Here is a 17284-nt window from a genome sequence, read left to right on the forward strand (position 1 = left end):
TACTGTTTCCCTGACTCCCAGTCTGAAACAGCCAGCACGTCAGTGCTGCTCCATGCTGTATTTGCTGTGGCAGCCCGAGGTGGCACAGCCTGCTTAGCTGCCAGCCTTTGGATAAGTGAAAATCCACTCCTAACCAAACATGCTGCTTCTTTTCCAGTCAGAACAAGCAGGCTTGTATTCTGATGAAAAGGCGTTAAACCAGGAGGGAAATAGATTAAACTACGTTACACCTGTGACTGCAGCTGAACTTGGTGGATGGACAGCCAGGCAGTGTCAGCTCTGGAAATGGGTCACGGTGTTCTGGAAAAAACAGCAAAACGAGTGAGAAGGCAGCATTTGGATCCAGGGCTCGATCTGCACTGTGGAAAAATAGATGTGGGTCAATTGCTCTTACTCACAGACGTGGCTCCTTTTGGGTATACTCCCAAAACAGCCTCATCAGCACTGAGCACATCCCTGCTCTGTACAGGCACTGACTGCGTCACCAGACTGACATAAAAACAGCTGCATTTCCAGAGCCAATGTAAACGCTTTGGTTTTTATCATTTTGGGAAGGGGGGATTCTGAATAACCTTTGAAGCTCCCGGTATCGTTCCACGTTCAGCGCGCATTACGGGATGTTCATTTAGTTTTTTCTTTAGCATTTTAATGTGTTCATAAACTCATCAGTCTAAGAATGGCTCAGAATGTGCACGAGGTCTTGAACCAAGCTAGATCTGATCTTTGCACGCAGCATTACTGCACTGCTGTACAGCGAGCAGGTTTCAAAGGCCAGAGCTGGGCTGGACGTTCACCCTCCGGCTCATCCCGGCCCGTCAGCCCCGCGGCCGTGCTACATTGTTGTGCCAACGTGGGTCAACGGAAACGTGCTGCGGACACTCCGCTTCCCCAGGGAACTCAAAGCGCAGCGGTAACACGAACCGGCACCGGAGCTCCGGCTGCTTCTGGCAGCGGCACCGTTACGGCGCTCGGCTCCCAGCGGTCACTGCAGCGCTGCAGGGGCAGCACGCGGCCGGCGTTACACCGTGCGGGAAGCGCTGCGCTATTGCGAGTAACGCGTGCGGCTCTGCGCGGCGTAAGGACGGGAATCCATCCGGGTGTCCGCGGGACGGAAAACGGAGCTGGGAACTAACGAACTAAGTGACGAACTAAGTAACGGAGCTGGGGAAGGCCCTGCCGGGAGCCGCGAGCAGCGGCAGGAACTGGGTGCAGGAACTGAGTCCGGCCGCAGCCCCGCCGCCGCCACTGAGCATGCTCGGCTCCTCCACATCCGCCCCCGCTCCGCCGCCCAGGCCCGTTGGGGGGGCAGCGCCCCGGCGGCGATCGGCCCCTCGCGGGTGTCGGGAGCGCCGTGCCGGGCTGCGCCGCCATGAACCCGGGCGGGGGGGGGGCGGCGCCGGCCTTCCCCGGCCCCGTGCAGTGTAAGTGCCGCCGCGCGCCGGCGGGTTATGCGCGCTCCGGGGCCCGCGCGGCGGAAGCCGAGTGGAGCGTGAGTGCGGGCGGGCCCCGAAACCTGAGTAGAGCAAGAAACGGGCGGGAGCGGAGCCCGGGAACATGGCTGGGGGGGAACCCGGGAATCTGGGTGAGCGGCGCGGGGCCGCCGGGAGTCGGCGGGAGCGAAGGGCCGGGCGGCAGCGGGCGAAGGGCCGGGCCGAACTGCCGCGGCCCGCAGCGAGCGGCCCGGCCGTGGGAGCCGCCGGCCGCGTCCCCGCGCGGCTCCTCCCCTCGGGCCCGATGGCGGCGCTGGGGACGGGTGGCCGCGCGACCCCGCGCGCTCGGGGCGAGCGGAACCGGGCGCTGCCGGCTCGGGCTGAGCCGCCGGTGCCGCCGCTGTGCTTCCAGTTCCAGGAGGCACCACGGTGCTGGTGGAGCTCACCCCGGACATTCACATCTGCGGCCTCTGCAAGCAGCAGTTCAACAACCTCGACGCCTTCGTGGCCCACAAGCAGAGCGGCTGCCAGCTGAGCGGCGCGGCGGCCGGGGCCACCAGCACCGTGCAGTTCGTGTCCGAGGAGACCGTGCCCGCAGCGCAGGCGCAAACCGCGAGCAGAACCATCACCTCGGAGACACAGACCATCACAGGTTGCTGCCGGCTGAGCGGCCACGCGGGGGGACGCGGGAGGCGATGCGGTCACACGAACAGAAACGCGGGTGGAGTGCAGCCTCGGCGCTGGTGTGACGGCAGTGGGCTTCGATTAATAGCCGGGATGTCAGAACGGCTCGTGTGTGATGTGTTAGGTAGCCATGTTGTGCAGGATAATTAAAATCCTCGGTTCCTCAGAGGGTGAATCCGATTGCGGTGCAGTTTGGCTCTTTGAAGAGCGCTCTTGACGAGCTACAGCTGGGAATTGCAGCCGGGCTGTAACCCAGGCCTGCGTTCCTCCCACTGCAACCAGGGCTGATGGGCAGCAGAAAGGCTGCTCAAACTTTCTGCCTTTTGTGTAAGACTAGAATTGCCTCCCGTGGATGAAGGTTTGCCCTTCTGTACAAGCTAAAGCTTATTTCAGACTGAGGCCCTGTTGAAATCCAGGTCTTTGAGGCTGGGCAGACAGATTGGCGCAGAGAATGTGGAAGAGCAGTGAAGGGAGCTGAATTCAGGGCTCACCTCCAGGGATCTTTATGTTGCAATCCCTCCACTCGGTGTGGATTTTGGATGAGTCGCTTTTCTGCTTCCTCTTCACTCATCTTTAAAATGGGAGCTATTGTGCTCTTCTGCTCTTTTGGGGTATAACATTGAATTGATGTAAGGGCTGGTACCTGGGCTGACAAAGGCCTACCTGTTACAGGTAGCAGCTGAAAGCAGTACAGATCAGAAAGAACGGCATGGCTGTAATTAATGAGTGCCCCTAATGAATGAGATAAGAAAATAATTGGAAAGATTTTACTGGTTGAACAAGTTAATGTTATCCAATTGAACTATTTTACGTGTTTAGTTTCTGCACCAGAGTTTGTTTTTGAGCATGGCTATCAAACATACCTGCCCAGTGAGAGCAGTGAGCCTCCAGCTGCTGCTCTCGTCTCCACGCCACCGAAAGCACGTTCAAGAAAATCAACTTCCTCACTTACACAGAAGAAACTGAACTGCTGGTATCCAGGTAAGGTGTGCAGCCAGTGACACCAGTAGTAGTTTTGCTATTGATTTCATACAGCCTGGGCTTTGATCCTGAACTGTTGATGTATTCTGGTGGTGCACCAGCAGGCTTGTATTCAGACACTGGCCTTGGCCTACAGCCATCACAATATAAGGACAGCCTTGTCACATTTTCACTAACTGTTGTACATGAAAAGTCAGTGTTCAAGGGCAGGTTGGGTGGGGTGTCGAGAAGCCTGGTCTAGTGGAAGGCATTCCTTCCTATGGCAGGGGGTTGGAACTGAGCAATCTTTGAGGTCCCTTCCAACCCAAACCATTCTGTGACTGGGTCCTTTAGCATGTCTGTAAGGATACGTTGAGTGAAAGTAGGTGGAGAACTTAACAAGTGAGAGTCCTGCAGTAAGCATATGGAGACACTTGTGTAGATGAGCAGTGATGTTAATGGGAGCAGAAGTTGAGGTGCTGCCTTCACTTGGAAGGCACACTTTGATTGTGTAGATAATGATAGATTTGTTGGTTTATTTGTTTTTACAACACAAGCGGTGCAGGAAGCATTAAGAAAAAACCAAATGCCCAGAATGGGGCAGGTGGTGGTTGTTATTTTGTTCGTTTTTTCTGTGAGTTTAATGGTGTGCTTTTCTTGATCTTACTGCTGCCAGGTTGCCAGTTCAAGACTTCCTATGGTATGAAGGATATGGAACGTCACCTGCGAACACACACAGGTTTGTGCTGATGCTTTATTTTACTTTTTGTGGGTTTTCTTTTTGGCTTCTTACCAAATGACATACCTATATACTGAGGAATGGCCCCTTTGTAGTAAGCCACGTGCCACTATGGGTCCTAGTGCTCACAGCTGGTTGGAAGTGTTTAGTGGGGTTTGTTGTTCAGTGACATCCTTACGATGCAAAAATTCTTCATGTTTGGATGTTCTTCTGCTTGTTGCAGGTGACAAGCCCCACAAGTGTGATGTTTGCAACAAATGTTTTAGCCGCAAAGATAAGCTGAAGATGCACATGCGGTCTCATACCGGGGTGAAGCCTTACAAATGTAAGCACTGTGACTACGCAGCAGCTGACAGCAGCAGTCTCAACAAGCACCAGCGCATTCATTCCAATGAGCGTCCTTTTAAATGCCAGATCTGCCCTTATGCAAGCCGCAACTCTAGCCAGCTAACTGTACACCTCAGATCCCACACAGGTAAGCTTGTACCAAAGTTCATGTCTGTAGAAGTTTGAAAGCCATTGGGAAGGTTTTTAAAAGGCAGGCAGGTCTTGTGAAGGTGCCAGGAAGTGCCTGTTTGAATTCTCAGAAGCACGGAGGCTCCAGGCTGCTGGGAGTTCCTTGGCATATCATCTAGTGGGACAAGACGGCCCTCCTGAAAATAAATAGAAGCCATTGGAAGGCAGATCTGACTCTGGGTAGTTGTTCTTTTGATTTTGGAGCTGCTTGTTAAGGTGTTCTTAATTTGATAGAACTTTATGGATCAGTAAATAATTAGATCCTTGGGAGCATCGAGGGCCTTATCTGTGTCTCTCATGTCTGGTCTACCATATAAGAAATACTGAAGTTATTCTTGAACTTTGAAATTGCAAGTCAGCCACTTACATTAGCGGAAGCTTTAGCTGCATAGTTTCATTTCTTTCATCAGTTAACTTGCTAGTAATCAGCAATTAAAGTTGCACCTTTTTTGACCTTTCTTTATGGTACTTGTACTTCAGGCCTGAGGTATGAGTGTGTTGATGTTCTTGGACTTCAACAACACTGTTGCAGTGTTTATTTTAAGTGATGTTTTTCAGTGCTAATTGAGGCACTGTTGCTAAAGGGGGCCAAATGAGAAGCTCCAGTTGCTTTGAGGAGTACGCTGAACAGTTTTACATACAAAACAAACTAGAAATCGAGATTATCTGAAATACAAATGAAAACAGTAAATGTGGGCACGCATTCTCTTGAGAGTCTGCACACAAATGTGCCAGACCAGGTCATAAATCCTGTGCTCTTAACATTCCCTGTGTCTTGAAAATATATTGGAAGGTTACAGACATTTAGAACAAATCAGCTGTATGTATTTCACTGTAGCCTTGGTCTCTCAAGGAGAAAAATGGATCTCTGTGTCTCATCTGTAATTTGAAATGTGTTCCTTGTTGCCAGGAGATGCTCCTTTCCAGTGCCAGATGTGTCCTGCTAAATTCAAAATCAACTCAGACTTGAAGAGGCACATGCGTGTGCATTCTGGGGAGAAGCCTTACAAATGTGAGTACTGTGAGGTTCGGTGTGCTATGAAAGGAAACCTGAAATCACACATTCGTATCAAACACAGCATGGAAAATACTCTCAAGTGTCCAGAGTGTGAGTTTCAGTGTGGAAACAAAACAAGCCTTCGACACCACATAAGAACTCATCAGCCCGAGCAGCCAGTGAAGTGCTCGGAGTGCAACTACTCTTGCTCCAACAAGGCAGCTCTGAAAGTGCATGAGCGGATTCACTGCAAAGATCGTCCTTTCAAATGTGAGTTCTGCAGCTTTGATACCAAGCAGCGGAGTAACCTGACGACTCACGTGAGGAAAGCTCATGGAGACAAAGTCAAGACCAAGAAGCAGACTGTGGATAAGAAGGAGGGAGACAGGCCAAAGCAAGGCAGCTCCAGGCAAGTTGCCAAATTAGATGCCAAGAAGGCATTTAAGTGCGATCTGTGTGACGCTTCCTTTGTCCGAGAAGATTCTCTTAGGAGTCATAAGAAGCAGCACAGTATGTACAGCGGATCTAAGAATAACGAACTGGCTGTTCTGCAGCTTCAGATGGATCCCAGCCGACAGGCCAGTGCCCCGATTACCGTCAGTCACCTCCAGGTCCCGATTCAAGCTGCTCAGGTTTCTCCATACAATGAGGGAAGGGTCAAGATCATTGTGGGTCACCAGGTCCCTCAGACTAACAGTATAGTTCAGGCTGCATCAGTGAACGTTGTGCCACCTGCATTAGTCAGCCAGAACCAGGAGGAGCTCTCGGCCAACAGCCGCCTGCAGCTTCTGGGCCAGGTCAGCTTGTTGGCCCCACCGCCACCTCCCATCTCTCAGAGTGAAGCAGGGCCTGTGGCCCAGCCAGCAGTTCTGCTCACAACCCATGACCAAAGCGACGGAACTGCTTTACATCAGACTCTGATTCCTGCTGCCACTGTCAGCAGCCACGAGGCTTCAGCAAACCAAGCTTTCATCACCAGCTCTGGAATCAGCTGTGCTGACTTAGAAGGCCTTAATGCTTTGATACAAGAAGGAGCAACAGAAGTGACTGTGGTTAGTGATGGAGGTCAGAGCATTACGGTGTCCACTTCAGCCCCACCTCCTCCCATTTTCTCTTCCTCCTCTCACACAGAAGCCCCTAAGCAGACCTACTCCATCATTCAAAGTGGAGCCCATACAGCTTTACTGTGTCCTGCAGACTCCATACCAGATTAGCCACAAAGTAACTAAGCAAATTTCGGCAGAAACCCATAGGGTGTAAGTGAATACAGAATGTGTCCTGTAAAGCCAAATAGCCACATACACATTTTACTCGTCTGTACGTGGAAACATACATCTGGTATGTGGAAAAGAGGTGTGTGTATTTATATACCTCTATTGAAATTGAAGGACGTGTCCTTTGTAAAATGTGTTGCATATTTCACTAAGCAGTAAGCTTCCCAGAAGATGATTCTCATTGTGCTGGCTAAAATAAGAAAGCATCACCTTATGATGAATCATCTTCACATCAGACTTCTTCTTTCCTGTATACACAAAAAGGTGCAGGAAATAAATGGTCCAAGCTACTCCAAAGTATATTTTTAAGTAAGGCCTGTTTCAATCACATGCTCTGTCTGCATTGACTGGATGTGGCCAATAGCTGATCTGTAAGAAATGCCTTCAACCGGGACTAATGCAGGCCTAGTATAGGTTATGTGACCTGTTCCTTTGTATCACTAGAAGCTGGTAGCGTGTGATGATTGATTTGGAAGTTCTTACGCAGAAGATCAAGTTAATTGTTTTTAGAAGGCAAAAGAATTTTGTCTGTTCATCAGTACTTACTAAATATGTCAGCACTGTTGCCAATCCTACCCGTGGCACAGTGATCTGTGTCAGAGTTCCCTGTGTTTTAAACAGAACCACCGCAAATATATTTTTTACAAATGCTGCTTCAGTTTTGGTTTTATGTGGATGGTGTACGTTGAAGCTGTGTGGGTGGAGGCACCCTTCTACGTTGGCACCGTTCTTTTCAAGTTAAAGGGGGAAAAGGAAAAAAGTGAATTCATTCAGTTAAAAAATATAACAAGATTCGAATCCAAGCTTTGCAACTCTAGCATTGCATCACAAGATAGTAATTTACCATTAAATGATGTGCGTATCTAGAATGAATGAACGCTGGGCTTTGTTTTGTATTACACAACATTAGAGCTATTTGACGGTGTTGTTGGTAGCAATACCATCACTGCAGTGTCATCCAGCTGAAAACAGGCTCTCAGCTTGGGAAAACAGGTCCCTGGGTCTGCAGGAATGAATGATGGTTTCACAGCCAGGCAGCATCCCAAGGACAATTGTTAACATGCATGAAGGCTGGAGAGAGGCTGTTATCAAAACTAGCTCTGAGATCCCCTCCTGGGGAATCAAAGTCAAGTTAAATTTTATGGTATGTGCTAGTGGACGACATTGAGTGATTGCTTTATGTGCTAGAAGCATGCTTGGGAAACTTACAAGGATTATATTATTAGGGCCACTTGCTGAATTGGTCTTCTTTGAGTTTTTTCCTGTTTTGTTTTGTTTTCCAGCCTTTATTTTGTGTATGTGGGGGTGCTCCCTGCTGCTTCCCTCTGTGGGTTATGGACTTGGTGTACAGTGCAAGGCTTTCAGCATTACCATTCAGATAGGAAAATTCCATCATAACTTGCAAGTACGGCTTGTTCTTGAAAATGTGTTTTTGTTCAAAGGCTGCTTAAGCTGTGAGTCTTCCAGTAACATCGTCTTCATTATTGATGGGAAACAGTATTTTTGGAGATCCATTCTGCCTGCCTAATCCTTTGTCCAAAAGTCACACTATTTTAGAACTGAGCTGATTTCTCTGCCCTGGTCCAGCAGTTGCTGTAGACACCATCAAAAGGTCGGTTTTCCTTCACTCCTGGTTGCGTCCGAGTTCCTGGGCAGTTTCCTGCAGTAAGTATTTAGTATCAACTGTAGGTGGTGCTAGCGATCCAGAGAAATGCAAAGTGAGTCTGTTCTCCTTGATGATATCCTTCCTGTTAAACAGTTCCCTGCTTTTAACTCTTTCCCAGGTACAGGTGGTAAAAATACTTCAGAATCCACTCTAATAAGTTTCAGAAATCACAGGTGGAAACATTTTACTTTAGAAGCAACTGATTTTCTAAAAAGCAGAGTTTTCTCCTGTTAATCTCCTACGAAGCAGAGCTGCCATCTCGTAATTTGACGGGAACTGCTAATTTTGACCCCCTGATGATTGGTTTTGTCCTGCACGTATTTTGCAGTTGCAGAATTGCAGTACGGTGCAAGAACGAGAGCAAACGAGATTTTCACAAAGCTGCAGGTTGGAATTGCATTTAATCTGAGTTTGCACTTGGCCAGCAGGTGTGTCTCAGGGGCTGCAGCAGCACGTCCAGGAGCCTCATCTTCAGTCTCACATCACACTGGATGTTGCACAGTTCTCTTATCTGCAGCTCGGTTTAAGAAAGAAAAAAGACAAAAAAGACGTGTTTACTTTGTGACATGGGAAAGCAGGTTTGTTGTGCTGTAAAGACTGGCCTCCATGCTGCTCCTGTGACTGAGATAAACAGGAAAGATAACAAATGGTGTGAATGAATAGACAAAGCTTAGCGCTGCTTCTTCAGCATTGTTCAGCTGATTGCATTATGTTGAAGTGAACATCTAGAGTTCCTCCCACCACCCCCAAAAACAGAAGTGATAAGCAAGGCTGAACTGGGAGCAGTTTTCAGTTTTGTTTGACTGTCATGGTCTTTGTGCTCTGGATCTGGTATAAGCAGATTGTTTTAATCTCTGATGTTCATTTAATACATTCTTCATGTTATCAACAGATTTGTCCCTTGAGAGAACATGGTAATTCATAACAAGTGTCTCTTGTGGAGTTGCTTTCAGGCACGTGGTAAATAACTTGTTTGTCCTCCCGGAGTTCTGCCGCAGCCAAGGAGCTCTGTAACAACTTTCCAGGAGGAAATATTTTGTTGGCTTTTGTTCCTGTTGCTTCAGGATCTCTGTGCCCTGCCTGGTAAGCACCAACGTGTGCTCTGCACAGAGCGAGCAAACGGGGCTCGCTGGAGCACAGCTCACACTGCACAAAACAGGTGTCTTTCAGCTTTTAGAGACCACAAAGCAAGGCAGTTTTTTTGTGCCCTGTAGTATTAGAGTGCTGTATAACATGGATGCGTGGGGCCCATTGGCTGCTGCTGTGATGCCACTGGATGCTGTGATATGAGATAACTTCTTCCATAGGCCTCAGGAGTTGGGGCTGTGTGTGAGGAAGTTACACAGGGCTGCAGGAGCTGTGCTGGGAGCAGTGGGTTGGTGCCAGCAGAACTGCACGGAGCCGCTCTGACAGATTGCTGACAGTTTTCTGCTCACAAAGTAGAAGTGCAGTGAAGCTGGAAATCCCTGGACCTTTTTAGGTGTCAGCTTTAAAAGGAATTATCCACCCCCACATCGTAACAGATGCAAAGTGTGTCTCTGTGTACTGGCTGTATTTACTGTGCCATGGCTGTGTTTCTGTGGGAGCAGTGCTGCTGAGTGCCCCAGAGTAGTGATGTGAGGCCGGGAACAGCTGCGGTACCTCGGTGGTGAGCTTTGTGTGCTGGGATGGGCACGGCCACCCAATGGTCAGAGGGAAACTGGGGAGAATGGGAATGCATGGAGCTGAACTGCACAATGCAGAACAGACCTCGTTAGCAGATGAAAGTTCTTTGTGAAACGTGCTTTTTTATTCTGTTAAGGGGCTACAAATAGTGGCTCTGTCAGACCAGCCAGGTGAGGTGCCATGTGATGGCTGTGAGGCAGAAGAGGTGCTGGCCAGGCACCTTGTTTTTAAGCTCCAACAAGACCCATTGGCTGCTTATTGCCCCTCTGTGGTTCTGCAGGCAGATGGGGTTGTGGGGGCATTTCCCACCTTTGATTCCCACTGAAAACCTTCCTAACTTGTATGAATCAATGTTCCTATAAACAACGTTGATTTTTCCGTAGTTGTAAAACCACATCGATCAGCCATGATATAACTTTAATTGGGCAGGGATACTCGTGGTTCTCTTTTTGTTGTTCTTAAAGCCTGCCAGCAAAATTGCTTTTTGGTGATGATTCTGCTTGAGAAGTGCTCTGCAGGGCCGTTCCCAATTGATTATCTTTCACAGCTAATAGCTTCAAAGGCTGTTTGGTGGACAGTCCAGTTTTACATTTAAATGTAAATCTCGATAGCCTTGACAGACTGATGATCAGACAAAAAGGGAGGAAAAACAGTAAAATTAATGTACAGCTGGTGTAACTTTCACCAACTCCTTCAGGGGCAATTGTAGTCAAATCAAAATGGTTACAGTTTGACAAAGCTCTTTATAATGGATGGCGAGTGAGAGCTTTCCTCTAAAGGTCCGGCATTAATAAGTTGCCAACTGCCACCCAGCCCCAAAAGTTCAGTTCGGTGTCAGCAGCTCCCGGTTGTGCTTTGCTGGGATTCAGGAGTTCAAAGCGTTGGGGCCGCAGCAGAGGGTGCAGGGAGCACCGGCTGTGTGTGCGGATGGGAGCTGGCAGCAGCACGCTGTGCTCTGCACCGCTGCATGGAGATGTGCGGCCACAGCGCCCATTGCTGCAGTGCTGTGCCTGCAGGTGCAGGCAGAGGAACGTCCTACAGCGAGATCCAGCTGAGAGGTGCTTTCATCACTGGCCTTGTGAAGTGCCTATTGTGGGTTTTGGAAAGGAAAAGATGAAATTAAGAAGATAGTGCGGTGTTGTGGGTGAGTTCTGCAGTCCAGCTCTAACAGATGAACATGTTGCCCAGCTGATGCTGAACAAGACAAGTGTAAGGGATTGGTTAGAAAAGCAAACGGTTTGGGCAGCAGTTACAGAGATGGGGTCTGCAGCCCTTCAGTGACCGCATCTCCTGATGCACAAACAGCTGATAATCCTATCAATGTAAAGTTCCCTCTGTGCTGCACTTAAAAGAAGCTGCCTTTATTCCAGCTTCCACTCCACTGCAATCGCTATAAATTCCTATTTTATAACACTGACCCAACATATAAATTGCTTAGTTCAAAAGAAAGGCTTTTTTTGGAGGAAGGGGGAGAAGAGTGAGCGCAGTGCGTTGTAAAAGCTAAGTGGTTTTATTGGCTCTTTAAAATACCCTTCTGTGCTGAGCTCTATCGGCTCTGATTATATAGAACGCCAGTAGTTATGTATTAAAAAGGTGTGTCAATGGCTGTACTGACACCAGGGTTTGTCCTTTCTGTGCCAGAGGACCCAGCTCTACCAGCGCATCAATGGGGCCAGATGCTGGAGTTGGTTATTTGCTCACTAAACTGTTAGGAGGCACCAAATTGATTATTTAAATTAAAAAACATCATCTGTCAACCATAAAACACTCCAACGTGCTGCACTCACACACTGCTGGGGGCCTGGTTGTGATGCTGGTGGAGAAGCACCCGCGCTGCCGTGCTCCTCGTGTGAATCCCTGTGTTCTTCCATCTGCGCTTGCTTGGTTTTGGATCACTTGTTCTCAGATTCATAAGCAGGAGGGCTGTTAAATGCTGATGTTTATTCTGAACTGCTCCAAGCTCTGCAGCCACACAGCAGCAATGTCACTGGCTGCCAGCTGTGACCCACCCGCAAATGCTCTGAGCAGCAGCAGCGTTCTGGTTCTTTGTACCAAATGCAGCAAATATACCATAGCCAGTTCTGTGAGCAGCCTTAAGATGTCACTCACTGACTTGGCCTTGGCTTTTTTGCTGCCGCCTTGCAGCAAAGCTCCGGCTGGAGGAGCGGAAATTGGCTGTTACTTTTAACACATCTCCCCCTCCCACAGTGAGTGACAGACAAGGTGCTGATGTCAATTGGCTAGTGTTACAAGCATTAATTAAGTCAACTAAAAGTCCTTTTAGTTCCTATTTCCTTCTGCGTGGACAACCAACCTGCAGAGGGGAAGTGCAGGAGGAGAGGGCAGAGCTCGGTGTGCCGGGGGCACCCACAGGGCTGCACTGAGTGCTCCCGTTGTGGGAGCACTGTTACGCATCGCAGTGTTTGGGTCTTTTTTGCCCTTTGCTTGCATTCAATCCTGGCTGTATTGTAGGCCCTTTGGATACACAGTCGTGGTGGTTTTTCAGTTTCCATGCTCACTATGTCTGGTTGGATGCTACAGTCTAAGCTGACTTTGTACCAAACTGCTCACTGCTCTCCAGCCAGTGTAATATCGTATGAGCAACTGTTCTCTATCTTTTATTTTGCTAAGTAGAATATGTCTTTGCTTTCCAAGCACAAGGCATGCTGCATTGAAATGCAAACTCCATCGGGGGAAGAGAAATGGTGGGCAGTGGGGAAGGGCTGCACCCCTTTTTAACAGAGTTCATCCATTAGGGAAACAAGAGTCACTTCTATTTTATCGTGTTTTAAAGTTGCACTGCACGAAAGTTTAGATCTCGGATAAATCAGTGTATTCACTTTTTATAAGCTCTATTGCCTTTTATTTATGTAATAATGAATGGTAATAGGCAGGCAGCGTGGCACAGCACAGCAAGGAGGGCACGCTGCTCCGGGTTGTAGCAGCTCTGATTCAAGGTTTACTACTCTACCGTGCCTTCCTGAACCTTGTTGTGACCCCAAGCGAGTTACTCCCATCTCACCATTCTTCTATTTCCTCTTTCTGTAAAATGATATTAATAGCACTTGGGCTGCAGAGCAGGTTTATTGTACAGGGCTTAATGAATGTTTGTCTCCCTCTGATTGAGCCTCTTTCCTGCTGGGGGCAAGAATTCTAAGCAGGTTGATTAAATGTAAAAGGGTTTGAACTCTGAAGTCGCTATTAGAAGCAGAAGGAATTATTTCTCAGAGAATTCTTCATTTGATAGAATTTTCTAAACATGGCGGCTTCGGTTCTTCTGTGATTTGGTGACTTCAGCTTTCATTCCCATGGGAATCCTGCGAGGCGGATGCTCCGACTCCTGAAGTGACCCAAGGCAAAACCTGGACAGGCAGCGCTGCCTGCCCTGACAGCAGCAAATCGTGTGGCCAGCAATGTGCTGCTGCTGCAGTACGTGTGGAGTTCTGGAGGTACAGGAAGAAAATCAGTTTGTGAGCGGGCAGAACTGATTCCCAACCTGGGAGAGGGAGGCTGTGCTGTTGGTGCAACGTTCTGGATGAAACCTCCAGGGCTGTGTGAGGCCTCACGTGCTTACAGGAGGCAGCCGGGCAGCCCTGGAGGTGGAGGGGAAGCCTGTTGTGTTTGCAGCTGTGGTCAGGCAGGGGCTGAGCACCACAGTGCTGTGTACCACCTCAGAGCCCCTCTGCTGTGCTCAGAAGGCAGCTGGAAGGAACCTGCTGCAGGAGCTGAGCACGCTGCTCTCAACACATCTGCAAACTGCCGCAGCACTGTGCGTTATAGGTATTGCACACTCCCTGAGTCCTCCTCCATAAAAACAAAGCCATCTTTATCACAGTAATAAAAGTGTAACTACAGAATCCTATCTTGCTTCTGTGACGTGAGCGTAGGAAACTGTAAATGTCCCCTAAGCTTTCAGAAGAGCTTCAAGAAGTCCCCTGGAAGCTGAGCATGTCCCACGTCTTCGTTGCTTTCTGGAACCAGCTCCCATTGAGTGAGGAATGGAGTTCTCATGTATGCATACATACATTGGATGTTTTCCACAGTTTGTGCTGTGCTTTTGTTCTTCCGTTTCGGTCTCCCTGACATTTTGGCACACTTAGCAATAAGACCAAGAATCTGGCCCAAGTAAGAAGTGTTTAATACATGGAAATCTGTGCTTTGTTTCCTCTCATCTGCTGCGGGGATCTTTCAGCATCAGTGCAAACTGTGTGTATAGAGATGCATGCAAACAAAGACCACACAACAGTCACTTCAGAACTCCATTTCCCCCATAATTCCAAGCTTTCTCAGGTTGTTTAGAGTTGTTAGGATCTACTAAAGATACACGTCATCTTTTTAGCATCCTGTTCTTGTTCAGTTTTCCAGTAGTTGTTTAGGGGGAAACAACACGTCCATAGAGCAGCTTCAATGTAAGTTCTCAGTCCAAGCCTATTAAAGATGTTTCTGGGCATATTTCTCTGCATCCACGTGCACATCCCTGTGTTTCAGCTGCCGTTCCCTCTCCACTTATTGCATTCTCAGCCCCTTCTATTCCATCAGAGGCAGCAATCAGAAAAAGCTGTGGTTGCTCCTCCAGGTTTCTTCTGGGCTAATTATCCCGATGATTAAAAGAACAGCTGAGCGGAATCAGAACGACTCTCAGGGCCGGCACACCCGGCTCAGCCGTTTGGTTCTCTCTGATTAATTTAGCAAACGAGACTCCTGTAAACCCGCACAACGTGTGTCTACCCGCAGCTGTGGGTGCCCTGCGGTCCCGGGGGAGCCCCGGGCGCGGTGCTGGAACTCAGCGGTGTAACAAAGGCTGTTTGTTGTGAAGCAGCGCTGTCGGTCGGAGCGCACCGACGGCACGAGGCGAGGCCGCCCCGCAGGAGAAGCGCCTCCACTTCCGTGCACGAGCAAAGCGGCTGCCGCCCTCGACGCTCCTGGGGTGCGGTAAGTCCGGCGTGTTTGCACGGTTGTGTTGTGTGAACGCAGCAGAACGTTTGGACGAACCTCCCGCAGCTCTGAGCAACGTCCCTCCTGTTTGCAGCCGTTCCTTTTCCTTCTGTTGGTTCCCTCCGTGACGCGTTTGTCCCCCTTGTGTGTGTGTGAAAACCGGAGCGTTGCTGTTTTATCATTACATGTGCGTGTATCTAAAGGGAGCGAATGGCGCAGTCCGTTTAGCGAGGCTCAAACCACAGAACCTCGTACAGCCCAACACAAAACCGCCCCGAGAGCTTTCCGCGGCCGTGGGACCGCCCGGAGCGGCCCGCAGAGCTCAGCCACTGATGGCTTAAATGTCCGCTACTTCATCTCTTTCTTTGCTGCTTGGAATGCTATTGATACCTCCTTTGTCTTTGTAATTGTTTTAATTAGCCACCCAGCATGGGCCCCTGGCAGTGCTTGTGATAGAATGCTGGGGCGGCCCAGCAGGGCGGCGGGGCCGTTAACTCCTTGGGCTCGCGTCGCTTTCCCCCTCTGCCCTTTGCTTGTGCGGCAGCGATAGGCGAGAGCTGCGGGCGGCCACCTGTGGGAGGCGGTACGGCAGCAGCTGGTGCCACGTGCCGGGTGATGGTCCTTCCTGGTCCTCCCTGGTCCTTTCACGCGGTGTCTGCAGCAGTTGGGCTGATGTTTATGTGGCTCACGGTGCTCGCAACTCTGCAGATCTCTCCTTAATTATTGTTTTTTGTTTGTTCTTGCTGACCACATCCTGCTTTGGTGAATGCAAATCTGGATGGTCAGTTACGATGCAGATCTGCAACTCATTAGCAGCGAGATTTCTCACTGATGCCATTTGAAGACAGTTCTGTCATTACGTTGAATTGTTTGTCTTCAAAGACATCAGTTTCTTTCACAGGACACTTTTTGCTTCTTTTTTTTCTTTCCTCAGTAATTTTGTGCTTGGGGTGAAGCTGTGTGAGCGAGCAGTGCTTGGTGAAAGCACAGTTCTTTCAATTTCCTTTGCCCAAGTTAGCCCCAGGTCAGTCCCTGCCAATTATTGCCCCATTTCAGCTGTTCTCTGGACATTAATAACAGCATCTGCTTTGCTAAACAGGAATCCAGTTCTGTGCTTTTAAAGCAAAGATCGTTGCTGTTGTTTTCCCCGCTGTACGTGATGCCTACCTTGTTACCCTATTTGTTTCATTTAATGTATATCTCCTTGATATATCTCTGCTAAAACATTACTTTGTGACTCAGTGGGACAGATTGAAATTGTTCTCCGGTGTGACAGAGCAGAAGGTAAATCCTAAAGGCCTGGGAATTCAGTGCTGTGTGAACCTGAAGGCGCTGCTGATTTTTGGTGTTGCCAACTTTTGCACTTCTCTGCATCCCTCCTCCACAGGGGAAAGGTGTGCAGCAGAGGAAGGCTCTGAGATGGGCCGAGTGTCTTAAAGGAAGATGGTAACTGTGACTGTTTTAGACAGGAGCTGAAATACAGACTGTTGTGTTCCCTGTAAGCTAAAGGGAGACTTCACCTGGGGGAAAGCAGGAAGAGGAAGGAGCATCACAAGGTGTAAATCATTGCACACTGAGCTGGATCTTAAAATCAGATGGCATTGCCTCTGGAGTGGGGGGCTGCACAGGAAGTGAATCTGTTCCTTCCACAACGTGCAGCTCAGCATTCCAAGGTAAATTACCTTCCTTTCCTATCTCTGTTATTCCTGCTGTGCTGTTGGGCAGTGGGCTCCAGCCCTGCTGGGGTTGCAGTGCCTTCTGGGTTCTGTGAGTGCTGGGAGTCCAACACGTATCAACCAGGTCACTGTAACACAGCACAAGAAAAATGTAACTTATTTGTGGCTATGTCTGTTCGTCATCGTAAAATAGAGGTGTGAATAGCTGAGGCAGGTAATGCCTACTGAGCTAATATTCATTAACGTTGCATGTTGAGGTATTTCTGGGTTTCATTTGGGTGATTGTTTTCTGGTTTCCATCCTGAGGTAGATGGGGAAATGTTTACATCTCCTATAGGTACGACTGATGTGGAGAACACAAAAATCTTTTACTGGGTGAGCAGGTTACTTAGAAGTGTGTGCTAAGGGTAATCCCAAGGCTTCTGTCCTTCTGAAGTGACCATTGCTATTGATGTATTCATAACACTGGAAATATCATACAGGCCTTTCCCCCCGCTCCAGTTACACTCCTGCATTTACCTCTTACAAATGGCTAACTAAAGTAATCCACCATTTTTATGGCCTCTCACTGCCCTCTGAAATGAGGTTGTGGGCTGGTTCTGTTTTGTTTTGTTGCTCTTTGAGAGCACTTGGTGAGGTGTTACTTGCTGCTCAGGTGTGACTGGAATCCTGGGTCATCCATTCGAGAATGTTGTTGCCTACAGGATATTAATTGCTTCTCAAACCTCAGAACTATTCCAGC

General features: G+C 48.9%; 1 protein-coding gene across 4 annotated transcripts; it reads left to right on the plus strand.

Moving 5' to 3' along the window:
- The first annotated feature begins 718 nt into the window (after positions 1-718).
- ZFP64 (ZFP64 zinc finger protein) lies at positions 719-7251 on the plus strand. Of its 4 annotated transcripts, none has more exons than XM_072350395.1 (6): positions 719-1421; positions 1843-2238; positions 2934-3095; positions 3751-3813; positions 4037-4288; positions 5240-7251. In XM_072350395.1, exons 1-6 carry the CDS (start codon positions 1370-1372, stop codon positions 6538-6540), a joined length of 2226 nt encoding a protein of 741 aa, XP_072206496.1. In that variant the 5' UTR covers positions 719-1369; the 3' UTR covers positions 6541-7251. The 4 variants fall into 4 exon arrangements, with proteins under 4 accessions (XP_072206496.1, XP_072206499.1, XP_072206500.1 ...); XM_072350398.1 differs by having other exon boundaries at positions 722-1421; positions 1843-2082; XM_072350399.1 differs by lacking the exon at positions 719-1421 and adding an exon at positions 1522-1582 and having other exon boundaries at positions 1843-2082.
- Positions 7252-17284: the final 10033 nt, after the last annotated feature.

The sequence above is a fragment of the Excalfactoria chinensis genome, chromosome 15 (assembly GCF_039878825.1).
Source record: "Excalfactoria chinensis isolate bCotChi1 chromosome 15, bCotChi1.hap2, whole genome shotgun sequence".
In the NCBI taxonomy this organism is placed as follows: domain Eukaryota; kingdom Metazoa; phylum Chordata; class Aves; order Galliformes; family Phasianidae; genus Excalfactoria; species Excalfactoria chinensis.

Excerpts from the sequence above, each read along its gene's own strand:
- ZFP64 (XM_072350395.1), top strand. The coding sequence starts at position 1,370 with ATGAACCCGGGCGGGGGGGGGGCGGCGCCGGCCTTCCCCGGCCCCGTG. Across the intron at positions 1,422-1,842 it reads CTTCCCCGGCCCCGTGCAGT|TTCCAGGAGGCACCACGGTG; the intron begins GTAAGTGCCGCC and ends CTGTGCTTCCAG. Across the intron at positions 3,096-3,750 it reads ACTGAACTGCTGGTATCCAG|GTTGCCAGTTCAAGACTTCC; the intron begins GTAAGGTGTGCA and ends TACTGCTGCCAG.